The following is a 15,676-nucleotide window of genomic DNA, read 5'->3' as shown; positions in this document are numbered from 1 at the left end:
AACACTCCCTGAAATTGAATAAAAAATAAAAAATATTGGAACGAACAAATACCACTCTCACGCATCTGCACAACACAAGTGCAATTGTTCAAAGTGCTGTATCTGTAAACCATTTGTTCTCTTGTATAGGAATGTTAAATGAAACACTTACTAACTAAGTTACAGGATCCCAGAGACCGGGTTTATATATTACTTTATCAAAAGAGAATAATATTTCTGCTGATTCCATGTCTTTTATGTGGTTTACTGGAGTACAATGTTTCACAGGAAGAAGTTGATTGAGCTCACATCCATTCAGCTTTTAAGTAGTAGTCGGGCAAAATGCCATGGAAATATAAATAGCTGGCCCCACAATGAGACTAATTTAACTTTTTTTTATCACTGTGTTTCTCTGCTACAGAGAAATAAATAGTCGTGCATAATTTCAAAAAATTATAATAATAAATGTGTAGCACCTAATCTTCACTCCATTAAGTGATTTTTCTCATAATATAGGGCTGGAAGGTCCGGGGGTGTTGTCATTATCCCATCTTTTTGGAGTGACCAGCACAAATCTTAAAGGGGTTGTTTATGTGACTGCTGACTGCAAAATCATGATAGTGTTCAATGTGCACACTGTTATGGTTCACCTGTATTGCCCATGTGGGTGGGAGGTCACCTGATTGCATTTATGCAATTTCCATTCTCATGGCCATGTGCCAACTAGTTTAATCCTGCTTTTCTCTATTCTCAGATCCAGAAAAGCTGGGTGAGTCTAGTTGGCACGTGAATACAAGTATACAAATTACACATGGGCATTACATGGGAATCCTTACAGTGGGTCCATTGCACATGTCACATAGTGTGGCTACAGACTTATCTTCCGAGACTGGACAACCCCTTTAATTAGGTTCATATTAAATATTTAGCCATATTAAGCAATATTAGTTTTTCTTCTTGCACAATGCTATGGTTAACAATTATACCATTTTATCAACTAATCAACTAATTTTTCATACCAGTTGTTCAATTCATTCACTGTTGATCATTTTTATTACTAACATTCAGGAGATACCATCTTCATTCTCCCAAAAATAAAAAGAAATAGAAAATTTTTTATTTTCGCGCTAGAGGGTACCTCTTGATTTTTTTTCCTGGTTTCCTGACCACCTTTTAAAGATGATCCCTCAGATTAAAAAATCAAATTAATGCCCAGTCCTTCAATTTAAAAAATAGGTGCTACCTAAACTTATACCCTCTCACTGCTTGTGCTCTAATGTCTGATCAGTCCTCCATGTCACGCTCACGCCCTGACTGGTGGGCGTGAGCTCGGGGGGTTTTTGGCCCCACTGTGCCATGAACCAGACTACCCTGGAAGGGGCGTGACTATGACAGCTGCCTTGGTCTTCACTGGAGCCTCTGATGGTGAGGTCAGGCTTGTGCGGCAGGCAGCTGCCAGGTGCTACTCCAGGGTGGTGTCTGGCTGTGGCTGCTGATCCCACTTGGGAAACAGGAACACCAGGATTGGTGCGGGCATCAGACAGGACTAGCAGATGAGCACGGATGAAACTCAGACGAGTAGGCTGGCACGGCTGAGACACAGAGCTGGCAGAGACAGGACTGGCAGGCACGGCAGCGAGACAGGGCTGGCAGGCACGGCAGAGACACAGGGCTGGCAGGCATGGCAGAGACACAGGGCTGGCAGGCACGGCAGAGACACAGGGCTGGCAGGCACGGCAGAGACAAAGGGCTGGCAGGCACGGCAGAGACACAGGGCTAGTTGGTGTGGTGTATGAAGGAACAGGAAGGGACTTGTTCACACAGGAGGTGAAGGTACGGATATGATGTATGAAGGAACAGGGTGGGACCTGTTCACACAGGAGGTGAAGGTAAGGAAACAAGCATGAAGGAATGAAGTATGAAGGAACAGGTTGGAACCTGTTCACACAGGAGATGCAGGTACGGAAACAAGCAGGAAGGAATGGAATGGGAAGGAACAGGTTGGGACCTGTTCATACAGGAAGAGAACTGCAAGGCTGCGGATAGGAATAGCAGAGCAGCAGGAGATGGAGCAGCAAGGAATGCGGAGAGGAATTGCAGCAAGAGGTCTCTGCAGCAGCAGAGCAGAGTAGAATGGAGCAGAACCGCAGGAGTGCAGAGCAGAGGCAAAGCTGCAAGAGAGCAGAGCCCAGGCAAAGTCACAAGGGTTCAGAGCAGGCAGAGCCGCAAGAGTGCGGAGCATAAGCAGACTGAGAACACAAGGAAAGACACAGCAGGGAAGGAAGCTACAGACAAGGTGTTATGATCAGGTGGCCTTGGAGCAGCATGAATTGACCTTCGCTGGAGCAGTGGTAACTTTACTGACCGCAAACCCTGATCCTATCAACGCAACTAGAAGTAGCCGTGGGGTGTGCCTAACCAGACCTAGACACCTCGACACAGCCTAAGGACTAAATATCCCTAAAGATGGAAATAGGAAATCTCTCTTGCCTCAGAGTAGATCGCCAAAGGATAGGTAGCCCCCCACAAATAATGACTGTGAGTAGGAGAGGAAAAGACACACGCAGACAGAAAACAGGGATAAGCAAAGGAGGCCACTTCTACCTAGATAGGAAAGGATAGTACAGGATACTGTTATGATCTGGTGGTTTAGGAGCAACATGGGACGAGCTCTGAAGGAAGTGGTACCTGTACTGACCGCAGTCCCTAAGCTCAACACAACACTAGAAGTAGCCGTGGGATGCTCCTGACACTCCCTAGGCACCTCGTCACAGCCTGAGAACTAACTACCCCTAAAGATAGAAACAGGAAAACTATCTTGCCTCAGAGAAAATCCCCAAAGGATAGATAGCCCCCCACAAGTAATGACTGTGAGTGGAGAGGGAAAAGACATACACAGAATGAAACCAGGATGAGCACAGGAGGCCAGTCTAGCTAGATAGATAGGACAGGATGGAATACTGTGCGGTCAGTATAAAACACTACAAAAAATCCACACAGAGTTTACAAAAATCTCCACACCTGACTAAAGGTGTGGAGGGTAAATCTGCTTCCCAGAGCTTCCAGCTACACAGAATAATTCATACTGACAAGCTGGACAAACATAGAAAGCACAGAACGGATAAGTCCACAACCTGTGGACAGAAAAGAGCAAGCAAGGACTTAGCTTTGCTGAACTGGTCAGGATAACAGGGAAATCCAAAGAGATGTGAATCCAACCAGGAACCATTGACAAGTGGCACTGGCTGAAGAGAGAGCCAGGCATAAATAGCCGAGCAGAAAGACAATCAGTGGAAGCAGCTGCAGACTGCTAAATCCAAGGAGCAGCCATACCACTTAAAACCACCGGAGGGAGCCCAAGAGCAGAGCTCACAAAAGTGCCACTTACAACCACCGGAGGGAGCCCAAGAGCGGAATTCACAACAGGATACTATGCGGTCAGCATAAAAAACTACAAAATATCCACAGCAGAAAAATACAAAACTCCACACCTAACTAAAGATGTGGAGAGATGTGGATCTGCGACTCCAGCGAGTCCAACTAGACTGAGAAAAACATCAGGCACAGTCTAGCAGGAACAAAATAGAAACAAGATAAGCACAGAAAATAAACACACAGCAGTGTGTCTAAAAAAAATGAAGCAAACACTTATCTTAGCTGAATTGGCAGCAAGCATGAGAGGCCAGGCAGAGGACCAACACTTCCAAAGGAACATTGACTACTGGCAAGGACTAATGAGTCCTGCACAGCTAAATACCCCAGTCAGAATTTCAATTAGCAGAAACACCTGTCCAAGACTGCTGCTCAGGAATAACTGCATTACCATCAACAACCACCGGATGGAGCCCAAGAGCAGAATTCACAACAGTACCCCCCCTTGAGGAGGGGTCACCGAACCCTCACCAGAGCCCCCAGGCCGGTCAGGACGAGCAAGATGAAAGGCACGAACCAAATCAGCGGCATGGACATCAGGGGCCGAAACCCAAGAATTATCCTCCTGGCCATAACCCTTCCATTTGACAAGGTACTGAAGCTTCTGCCTCGAACAACGAGAATCCAAAATCTTCTCAACCACATATTCCAACTCCCCATCGACCAACACAGGGGTCGGAGGATCAACAGAGGGAACAACGGGCTCCACATATTTCCGCAACAAAGATCTATGGAAGACATTATGGATAGCAAAAGAGGCCGGAAGCGCCAGACGAAAAGACACCAGATTAATAATCTCAGAAATCCTATAAGGACCAATAAACCGAGGCTTAAACTTAGGAGAAGAAACCTTCATAGGAACATGACGGGAAGATAACCAAACCAAATCCCCAACCCGAAGCCGGGAACCAACACAGCGATGTCGGTTAGCAAAACGTTGAGCCTCCTCCTGAGACAACACCAAATTGTCCACCACCTGAGCCCAAATCTGCTGCAACCTGTCAACCACAGAATCCACACCAGGAAAGTCAGAAGACTCAACCTGCCCAGAAGAAAAACGAGGATGAAAACCAAAATTACAAAAAAAGGTGGAACCAAAGTAGCCGAACTAGCCCGATTATTAAGGGCAAACTCGGCCAATGGCAAAAAAGCCACCCAATCATCCTGATCAGCAGACACAAAGCATCTCAAATAAGTCTCCAAAGTCTGATTAGTACGCTTGGTCTGGCCATTTGTCTGAGGATGAAATGCAGAAGAAAAAGACAAATCAATGCTCAGCTTAGCACAAAAGGCCCGCCAAATCCTAGAAACAAACTGGGAACCTCTGTCGGACACAATATTCTCAGGAATACCATGCAAACGGACCACATGCTGAAAAAACAACGGAACCAAATCAGAAGAAGAAGGCAATTTAGGCAAAGGCACCAAATGAACCATCTTAGAGAATCGGTCACAAACAACCCAGATAACAGACATCCTCTGGGAAACAGGAAGATCGGAAATAAAATCCATCGAAATATGCGTCCAGGGCCTCTCAGTGACCGGCAATGGCAAAAGCAACCCACTGGCACGGGAGCAACAAGGCTTGGCCCGCGCACAAGTCCCACAGGACTGCACAAAAGACCGCACATCACGCGATAAAGAAGGCCACCAAAAGGACCTACCAACCAAATCTCTGGTACCAAAAATGCCAGGATGACCAGCCAACACAGAACAGTGAACCTCAGAAATCACTCTACTAGTCCATCTGTCAGGAACAAACAGCTTCCCCACAGGACAACGATCAGGTTTGTCAGCCTGAAATTTCTGAAGAACCCATCGTAAATCAGGAGAAATGGCAGAAAGGACCACCCCTTCCTTCAAAATACCGACTGGTTCCAAGACCTCAGGAGAATCAGGCAAAAAACTCCTAGAGAGGGCATCGGCCTTAATATTCTTAGAACCCGGAAGGTACGAGACCACGAAATCAAAACGAGAAAAAAACAAGGACCATCGAGCCTGTCTAGGATTCAACCGTTTGGCAGACTCGAGGTAAATCAGATTCTAATGATCGGTCAAGACCACAATACGGTGCTTAGCTCCCTCAAGCCAATGTCGCCACTCCTCAAACGCCCACTTCATAGCCAACAACTCCCGATTGCCGACATCATAATTGCATTCAGCAGGCGAAAACTTACGGGTAAAGAAGGCACACGGTTTCATTAAGGAACCAACAGGATCCCTCTGAGACAAAACAGCCCCTGCCCCAATCTCAGAAGCGTCAACCTCAACCTGAAACGGAAGAGAAACATCTGGTTGACGCAACACAGGAGCAGAAGTAAAACGATGCTTAAGTTCCTGAAAGGCAGAGACAGCGGCAGGGGACCAATTCGCCACATCAGCGCCCTTCTTTGTCAAATCAGTCAAGGGTTTAACCACGCTGGAAAAATTAGCAATGAAATGGCGATAAAAATTAGCAAAACCCAAAAATTTCTGAAGGCTCTTCACGGATGTGGGCTGAATCCAATCATGGATGGCCTGAACCTTAACCGGATCCATCTCTATAGACGAGGGAGAAAAAATAAAGCCCAAAAAGGAAACCTTCTGCACCCCAAAAAGACACTTAGACCCTTTCACAAACAAGGCATTGTCACGAAGGATCTGAAATACCATCCTGACCTGCTGCACATGAGACTCCCAATCATCGGAAAAAATCAAAATATCGTCCAAATATACAATCAGGAATTTATCAAGATAATCCTGGAAGATATCATGCATGAAGGACTGAAAAACAGATGGAGCATTAGAGAGTCCGAATGGCATCACAAGGTATTCAAAATGGCCCTCGGGCGTGTTAAACGCAGTTTTCCATTCATCACCCTTCTTAATACGAACAAGATTATAAGCCCCCCGAAGGTCAATCTTAGTAAACCAACTAGCTCCCTTAATCCTAGCAAATAAATCGGAAAGCAAAGGTAAAGGATATTGAAACTTGACCGTGATCTTATTCAAGAGGCGATAATCAATACAGGGTCTTAAGGAACCATCTTTTTTAGCAACAAAAAAGAACCCCGCTCCCAACGGTGAAGAAGATGGCCGAATATGCCCTTTCTCCAAAGACTCCTTAATATAGCTCCGCATGGCGGTATGTTCAGGTACAGACAGGTTGAAAAGTCGGCCCTTAGGAAACTTACAGCCTGGAATCAAGTCAATAGCACAATCGCAGTCCCTGTGTGGTGGAAGGAAACTGGACTTGGGCTCATCGAATACATCCTGAAAATCAGACAAAGACTCCAGAATTTCCGAAGAGGGAGAAGGGGCGATAGACATCAGAGGAACATCATTATGAACAAGATAAGCACAGAAAATAAACACACAGCAGTGTGTCTAAAAAAAATGAAGCAAACACTTGGCAGCAAGCAGGAGTGGCCAGGCAGAGGACCCACACTTCCAAAGGAACATTGACTACTGGCAAGGACTAATGAGTCCTGCACAGCTAAATACCCCAGTCCGAATTGCAATTAGCAGAAACACCTGTCCAAGACTGCTGCTCAGGAATAACTGCATTACCATCAACAACCACCGGAGGGAGCCCAAGAGCAGAATTCACAACACAAGGAGACAGAGATAGGACTAAGTACAGACAAGGTAATGGAACAAGACAAGGAACAAGAGCAAAGAGACAGGGACCAGGATATACAGCCTCCTGGAGGGCAAACAAACAAGATCAAGGCAAGGCAAGGAGAAAAGCCTCTAGAGAGGGAGTAACACAGAGCAAGGCCTGGCAACTCAGAAGCTAAACACAAACTGAGCTAACACATTGCACAGGCCCAGTCCACTGGGTGGAGCTGCACTAAATACTGGAGGCCTCTTGGTAATTGGTCAGATTAGACAGGTGCACCTGATTCCTATAAGAACCAGAGAGTTCAGGCGCCACCCTCTTAAGCACACAGCCAGGAAGCATGCAGAGAGCAGAGGCACAGAATATGGAGCTCGCAAGAAACAGAAACCACAACATGACCTGGAACAGTGGGTAAGATAGTGTGAGAGATGAGAGGCCATGCCGTGATGCCAGCAAGAGAATGCCTAGAGTGTGCAAAGCGGTCATCAAAGCAAAAGGTGGCTACTTTGAAGAAGCTAGAATATAAGACATAATTTCAGTGTTTCACACTTTTTTGTTAAGTATATAATTTCACATGTGTTAATTCATTGTTTTGATGCCTTCAGTGGGAATGTACAATTTTCATAGTCATGAAAATACAGAAAAATCTTTAAATGAGAAGGTGTGTCCAAACTTTTGGTCTGTACTGCACATCGGTGATCACTTGTGATTTTTCAAAAACCCCTTTATAGGGAGAATATAACATGGATAGAAGAATAAGAAGTAATGCAAAGTTTGTAAAAATTTTGGATGCTACTTACCTCACAAAACATGTGACTTGGCACAACAAAACATATCTTCTCCAGCAGGAAGATAAGACACTGCAAATTCTATCCCTTTGCTGTTAAAAGTAGTCGGTCACTCTCAAAATGTATTTTAAATAGATTAGAAAGTCGGCCTTAGCCCCAATAGCAATCATACTAGCACCGTACCTGTTACCGGGACAGTGCTGAAAAATATCTTTTAATTCTTATGCTGCGGTGCACCCTTGGTGTGGCCAATAGTTTGATGCTCCTTTGATGCCTCATCATTTGCACATTGTGAAAGTTCCTCTGCTTCTGATTGATAATTGTGAATGCTGCCGCCTGCCTTTTCCTCCCTGTCTCCTTTCTTCTGATGCTGCTTGCTACACTAATACACCTGGGAGTGCATTGAGCTGCAGCAGGGGAATGGAGACAGGGAGGAGAATATGAGGCCACTTACCAGCCAGCAGCATTCAGACAGTGATCACTCTGGGAAGCACGTACTGTCAATTAGAAGCAGAAGAAGGGCCCCAATATGCAAAGTAGGAGACATACAGGTGCACCAAGCTCTTGGCCACGGCAAGGGTGCCAGAAGCATATGAATGACAAGCTATTTTTTCCGGCACTGTATCAGTAACAGGTACGTGCTAGTATACTATGCCAATATAGTTGTTATAGGGGCTAAGTCCCCTACAATACTGTATAACCCATTTAAAATGTTTTTTGGGGTGACGGACAAAAGTCAATGTATGGATGTAAAAATATAATTTTCAGAATTTTTGGAGGCTTTCATAACTTACTTTGATAGATGTTTCCCAGCATATAAGACGTAACTTGATCAATGCCATTGCTCTATGCTTTTCTCTTCACTCCCTTGTGCACTTCCATATTGCAATAAGTAAAGTAAATCAGGTCCCTGGCTGCTCGCAAATTGAGTTAATTGGACTATCACATATGACAGGAATGAGGGATCACAGATGTTGGTTTGCTAATAGCAACTATTAACATGAAATGTTACTGCTTTTTATTGAAGTGTGGAGATATACAAACAGTCTAAATATCTTAGCATATAGTTCTATTTTTGACTGCTGGAAGTTGGTTTACTTCTTTCAGAATTGAATTATATTTGGCAATGTATTGATTTATGAATAATTGGAACAGCGCAAACATCACGGATGGGTAAATGATACATTTCATCTATCCTGTCCAAAAATGAAGGCATCAGGAGAACCGCTGACATCTGTTTATCTGTTTATAGCAATGGCAAGATAACCCATATTAATTCTGGTTCAAAATGCCACACAAAGGAAAGGCATTAGTGCAAACAAGAGTTGTATTTGCATTGTAGATCATGTCTTAGCCATCTGTGAGAACGGATGGTGCTATGAAATTAATGTGTTAATGAAATCACAATAATTTCACAGAAGCATTGAACAGGAATCTTAAAGGGAACCTGTCACCTGAACAAGATTGCCTTGCGCAGGCATGTACTACGGAGGACAGAGAATGGACTTCAATCCAATATTGCGGCCAGCATGCAGCCAGTGGGTAAGGAAAGGGTGAATCAAACACCCAAAAACCCTGCCCATATGACCACAAACCTGTCCCACCAAATTTAGGTGACAGGTTCCCATTAAGACGTTAGTTTTAGAGTTAAAAGGTAATGGTATTGAAAGTAGGCAATGCGCTTTGGTGCTGGAAAGTTGTTCCAAAGAAACCAAATGTGAGGTCCTACTGTGTATGATTATCAAAGGATACCATGCAAATTCATTATCTTGCTCCATGTACCTGGCAGAATCGTAGGTTCTATGTACTTGCATACGGTACTAGATGTGGAGCCATAATACGAAGTTATCCTTACTAGAAGCATTGCTTTCAGAGGAAGAATAGGTCCATAATAGCTTACCCAAAGCCATGCTTTGCCGAAACCTGAGACACGTCTAGTAGACTCCACAGAAGTATATGCTTGCCAGATACAGTGGGGAACATAAGTATTTGAAACACTGCTGATCTTGCAAGTTTTCCCACCTACAAAGAATGGAGAATGGAGAGGTCTGTAATTTTTTTTATCATAGGTAAACTTCAATTGTGACAGAATCTTAAAAAAATCCAGAAAATCACATTGTATGATTTTTACATAAATAATTTGCATTTTATTGTGTGAAATAAGTATTTGATTCAATAGAAAAGCAGAACTTAATATTTGGTACAGAAACCTTTATTTGCAATTACAGAGGTCAGATTTTTCCTGTAGTTCTGGACCAAGTTGCGCACACCGCAGCAGGGATTTTGGCTCACTCCTCCATCCCGATTTTCTCCAGCTCTTTCAGGTTTCGGGAATGTCACTGGGCAACATTCAGGTATGGAGACTTTCTAGACCACTCCAGGCCCTTGAAATGCTTCTTACGGAGCCACTTCCTTAGTTGCCCTTGCTGTGTGTTTCAAGTCATTGTCATACTTGAAGACCCAACCATGACCTATCTTCAATGCTCTTACTGACAGAAAGAGGTTGTAGGCCAAAATCTCATGACCCCATCCATCCTCTCTTAAATATGCTGCAGACATCCTGTCCCCTTTGCAGAAAAGCACCCCTCAAAGTATGATGTTTGCCTCACCATGCTTACTAGTGATGAGCGAATATACTCGTTACTCGAGATTTCCCGAGCATGCTCGGGTGTCCTCCGAGTATTTTTTAGTGCTCGGAGATTTAGTTTTCTTCTCTGCAGCTGAATGATTTACATCTGTTAGCCAGCTTGATCACATGTGGGGATTCCCTAGCAACCAGGCAACCCCCACATGTACATATGCTGGCTAACAGACGTAAATCATTCAGCTGCAGTGATGAAAACTAAATCTCCGAGCACTAAAAAATACTCGGAGGACACCCAAGCGTGCTCGGAAATTCTCGAGTAACGAGTATATTCGCTCATCACTAATGCTTACCTGTAGTGAGGTGCTCTTGAAGTTGTACTCATCCTTCTTCTTCCTTCAAAAACGGCGAATGGAGTTGATACCAAAAAGTTCTATTTTGATCTCATCTAACCACATTACCTTCTCCCATGCCTCCTCTGGATCATGCAGATGGCCATTGGCGAACTTCAAACAGACTTGGACATGTGCTGGCGTGAGCAGGAGGACCCTCCGTGAGCTGTAAGATTTTAATCCATGACGACCTACTGTATTACTAATGATAATGTTTGAGCTCGCTTCAGGTCATTGACCCGTTCCTCCCATGTAGTTCTGGGCTGATTCCTGACCTTTCTCAGAATGATCCTTACGCCATGATGAGAGATCTTGCATAGAGCCCCAGACCGAGGAAGACTGACAGTCAATTGTTGCCTTCTCACCAATGTCCTTGCCTAATGTACTATAGCCCTTCTCAGCCTCGTGCAGGTCTGCAATTTTGTCCCTGGTGTCCTTAGAAAGCTGTTTGGTCTTGGCCATGGTGGAGAGGTTGGAGTGTGACTGATTGAGTGTGTGGACAGGTGTCTTTTATACAGGTAACAAGTTCAACCAGGTGCAATTAATACAGGTAATGAGTGCAAAGTAGGAGGACTTCTTAAAGAAAAACTAACAGATCTGTGAGAGCAAGAATTCTTGCTGGTTGATAGGTGATCAAATACTTATTTCATGAAATAAAATGCAATTTAATTATTTAAAAATCATACAATGTGAGATTCTGTTTTTTTGATTTTTAGATTCTGTCTCTCACAGTTGAATTGTACCTACAATAAAAATTACAGACCTCCCATTCTTTGTAGGTGGAAAAACTTGCAAAATCATCAGCGTATCAAATACTTATTTTCCCCACTCTAACTACTCTGCATAACTAGGAGGCTGTTTAGAGCCAAAATACACTTGTGTGCATGAGTTCTTAGAGTAACTACTTACAATCATATTCCTATCCTGGCTAGTAAGTCTTTCTGGGATAACTCCTAGAACTTAAAGGGGTTATTCACGACTAGGACAGCCCTTTCTTAAACTGAATGTTCGGCCTCAATAAAATAATAAAGCCTATACTCACCTCCCGTGCCAACTCCGTGCCAGCTCCGTTCCAGCGGTGTCAGCACTCGCGATCCCAAGGCTGTCGATGTCCTTTCTATAGAGTAGATCATAAATATTAGTTTGATGTGAATCTAATACTAAGGAACCCCACTGATAAACTGTTATTAACTCCATTGGCAGCCATATTTATTAATAATAATAATAATAATAATAATAATCTTTATTTTTATATAGTGCTAACATATTCCGCCCATATTTAAAATAATTTATATAGTCAAAAAAGCAGATCTCCATACACTGCATAGTGGCTGCTCCCTGGTACTGCAGATCAGCTTCTATTTAAAAGAAGGACACCTATCTGTTAGTTAGTCCTGGATAACTTCTTTTAATAAACAATCATATCAGCATCTGAGATAGCACAAGAGCTGGTGTTATTTAGAAAGTTTTGATGTGTATCATGTATTTTTGTTGTATACTATTGTTAATTTTTACATATTGCTCATTTTGTTACTTTATTTTAGGTATGTGATTGGTGTAAACACATACGGCATACAAAAGAATACCTGGACTTTGGAGATGGAGAAAGAAGGCTTCAATTCTGCAGTGCAAAGTGTTTAAATCAGTACAAAATGGACATTTTTTACAAAGAAACACAAGCCAACCTTCCAGCTGGACTGTGCAACACATTACATCCTCCAGTTGACAATAAAGCAGAAGGCACAGGGGTACAGCTGCTAACTCCAGATTCCTGGAATATACCGCTGACAGATGCTCGAAGAAAGGTTCCTTCCCCAGTGTCTGCAGCTGGCCAAATGCAAGGTCCTGGATCATCAGCCTCAACCACTGCCTCCCCTTCTGAAAATGCCAACAGCTCAGTTACTAAAATCCCCACACCGGTTCCCAAATCCATTCCTCTAAATGAAAGCCCAAATATAGCCCCAGTCCCTGTTCCACCACCTGCCAGCATTGTGCCTCCAATGGGTATGCCACCCAGGAGTCCACCGATGATTATGACAAATAGAGGACCGGTACCTTTGCCCATATTCATGGAACAACAAATTATACAACAGATACGACCACCATTTCTAAGGGGTCCTCATCACTCAAATCCTAATAGTCCTTTGTCCAATCAATTAATTCCTGGTATGGGTCCACTCTCAGGTGGTCCTAGAATTATGGGACCTACATCAAGTCCTATGCATAGACCAATGTTATCGCCTCACATTCATCCATCATCTACCCCTACAATGCCAGGCAATCCACCAGGACTGATTCCACCACATCCACCTGGAGGTCCTTTACCTAGTCTTCCTTTCCCTCCTATGAGCATGATGCCAAACGGTCCTATACACATGCCTCAGATGATGAATTTTGGTTTGCCGTCACTTGCTCCTTTAGTGCCACCACCTACCCTTTTAGTGCCATACCCAGTTATTGTTCCCTTACCTGTTCCAATTCCGATTCCTATACCTATTCCTCATCCAATGGATTCAAAGCCTCCAAAGGACTTCTCCAGTAATGGTGAAAACATCATTCCAAGTTCATCCAGTGACAGCCCAGGAGCAAAGCCAAAGGAAGATTCTTTGCCTATGAGGGAGTACAAACAAAGCTCTTCAAAACCTTCTGATACTTCACCTGGTAGTTCAGGGCACTCTTCTCACCAGGCTACAGATGTTCAAGAACATTTGAAAACTGAACTAGTGGATTTGACGTTGAGGACAGTAAGCCCAGGAAAAAGTAAACCTAGCATCCCCAACACACTTCAGGTGCCACAGGATGGGGTCATAGATTTAACTGTGGCACATAGGTCTAGACTCCATAATGTAATTCATAAAGCTGTTAACACTCAGTTAAAACTTGAACCAGAACCCATCAGTGTTGTAAGCCTGGCTTTTGGTAACTCAGACAGAACCAACTGTAGTGACTGCATGGATGGTAGTAACCCAGTGGAAACAAAGTTGCATCCGTCCAGTGATTCAAATTTTTGTGGTTTAAACTCACGGGCACCAAGTAACCCAGGCCATGAAAGCAGTGCAGCAGTTTGCAATGTAATTGTAAATGGCACAAAGAGCACAGAGGGCACTAAAAGCTCTGATAAGTCACATGAGCAGAAAAAGACAATAGACAAGGAGCCAGTAGTTAGCGAGTTGGAATCTGTTAAAGAAAATAACTGTGCTTCAAATTGCCACTCTGAGCTTGAAGCCGGCAAGAAGGGTCTTGTAGAAGAGTCTCTGACACCAGGGGACAAACAGGATCCTAATCTAAACAACCCCGCAGATGAGGATCATGCTTATGCTTTGAGGATGTTGCCTAAAACAGGCTGTGTTATCCAGCCTGTGCCAAAACCAGCAGAAAAGACTGCAATATCACCATGTATAATCTCATCTCCAATTCTCACCACAGTGACAGAAGAATTGGAGCCACCAGTCAAAAGAAGGTGTCTCCGTATTCGAAATCAAAATAAATAAAGGTTTGTGAATATATCATCAGTACAAATTTTAATTCCTTCAAAATTTGTAATGTTTATGACAGAAAAACAGCAATCAAAAAGTTACCACATCTGCTGTGCTCATATGTTTCTTTGTCAGTTTATCATGTCATTTTTGGCAAATACTTGGTAAAACATATTTATACATTTACTTTTTTTCTGAAATAACCAAAAAGTGAAAAATAGAACATTTTACCTCAAAAATCAACTCTCCTGGTTGCTAAATATATGCAACTGTTCTAGTGTAACTGTTTCTCCTAATGTGTCTTTTTTATACATTTGTGTTCTGAGATTACGTTATTGCCAACATTTCTGAATCCGTACACAGTTGAATAGATTAAAGGTGTTGTCCGGGACTTTTTTTGTTGATGTCCTATTTTTAGGATGGGTCGTCAACATCTGATTGGTTGGGGAACGACACCCGGCACCTTTACTGATTAGCTGTTCCTGGTGCCATAACTAGTACAGAATAGTGGGCGCAGATGGGAACTGCACACCCCCCTTATTCAAATTAATAGTGGGTGGATATGCTGAACCTGGCTGCAGCCACCATGCAGTTGATGGAGCTGTGTAGCTCCCCACCGAGAACAGCTAATCCGGGGGGGGGGGGGTACCAGGTGTCACACCCCCACGATCAGATATTGATAATCTGTCTTAAGGATTGGCCATCAATATAAGGGCAGTCCCACATGTCCGGATAATTCCGGTACCGGGAAAAATCGGTACCGGAACTATCCGTGTCCATGTGCCCCTGCGTTTCTGTGGCACATCAGTGTGGCACACGTGCGGCACACGTGTGTCGCCCGTGTGCCCACTGGGTACCACATGGAGCGTGCAGGAGACAGCGCTAAAGTTTAGCGCTGTCCCCTGCATCGTGCTGAAACCGCGATTCATATCTTCTGTGCAGCAGCGTTTGCTGCAGAGAAGATATGAATAATCCTTTTTTTTAAGTTTATCGTGTATAAAATAAAGGTCCATGTCCCCACCCCCTGTGCGCCCCCCCCCCGCTGTTCTGAAAATACTCACCCAGGTCCCTCGTTGGCTGTCGCTGCTTCCTCTCCTGGCCGCACCTTCTACTGTATGCGGTCACGAGGGGCCGCTTATTTACAATAATGAATATGCGGCTCCACCCCTATGGAAGGTGGAGCCGCATATTCATGACTGTAATCGGCGGCCCCACGTGACCGCATACAGTAGAAGGTGCGGCCAGGAGAGGAAGCAGCGACAGCCAACGAGGGACCTGGGTGAGTATTTTCAGAACAGCGGGGGGGGGGGGCGCACAGGGGGTGGGGACATGGACCTTTATTTTATACACGATAAACTTAAAAAAAAGGTGCTCAAGTTTTTAATTTTCAATAGGGATAATAGTAGAAAATGGACCACAAAATA

General features: G+C 43.9%; 1 protein-coding gene across 4 annotated transcripts in view; it reads left to right on the top strand.

The window, feature by feature from the left end:
* SOBP (sine oculis binding protein homolog) overlaps nucleotides 1–15,676 on the top strand; it is a 323,668-nt gene that overhangs the window by 269,048 nt on the left and 38,944 nt on the right. For all 4 annotated transcript variants that reach the window (XM_069726271.1, XM_069726273.1, XM_069726274.1 and 1 more), the window contains one exon: nucleotides 12,321–14,269. In XM_069726271.1, the coding sequence (XP_069582372.1) occupies nucleotides 12,321–14,267 (1,947 nt within the window). In that variant the 3' untranslated portion in view covers nucleotides 14,268–14,269. The remainder of the gene's footprint in view (nucleotides 1–12,320; nucleotides 14,270–15,676) is intronic.

The sequence above is a fragment of the Ranitomeya imitator genome, chromosome 5 (assembly GCF_032444005.1).
Source record: "Ranitomeya imitator isolate aRanImi1 chromosome 5, aRanImi1.pri, whole genome shotgun sequence".
Lineage (NCBI taxonomy): Eukaryota > Metazoa > Chordata > Amphibia > Anura > Dendrobatidae > Ranitomeya > Ranitomeya imitator.
This window is presented reverse-complemented; position numbering and strand designations above follow the sequence as displayed.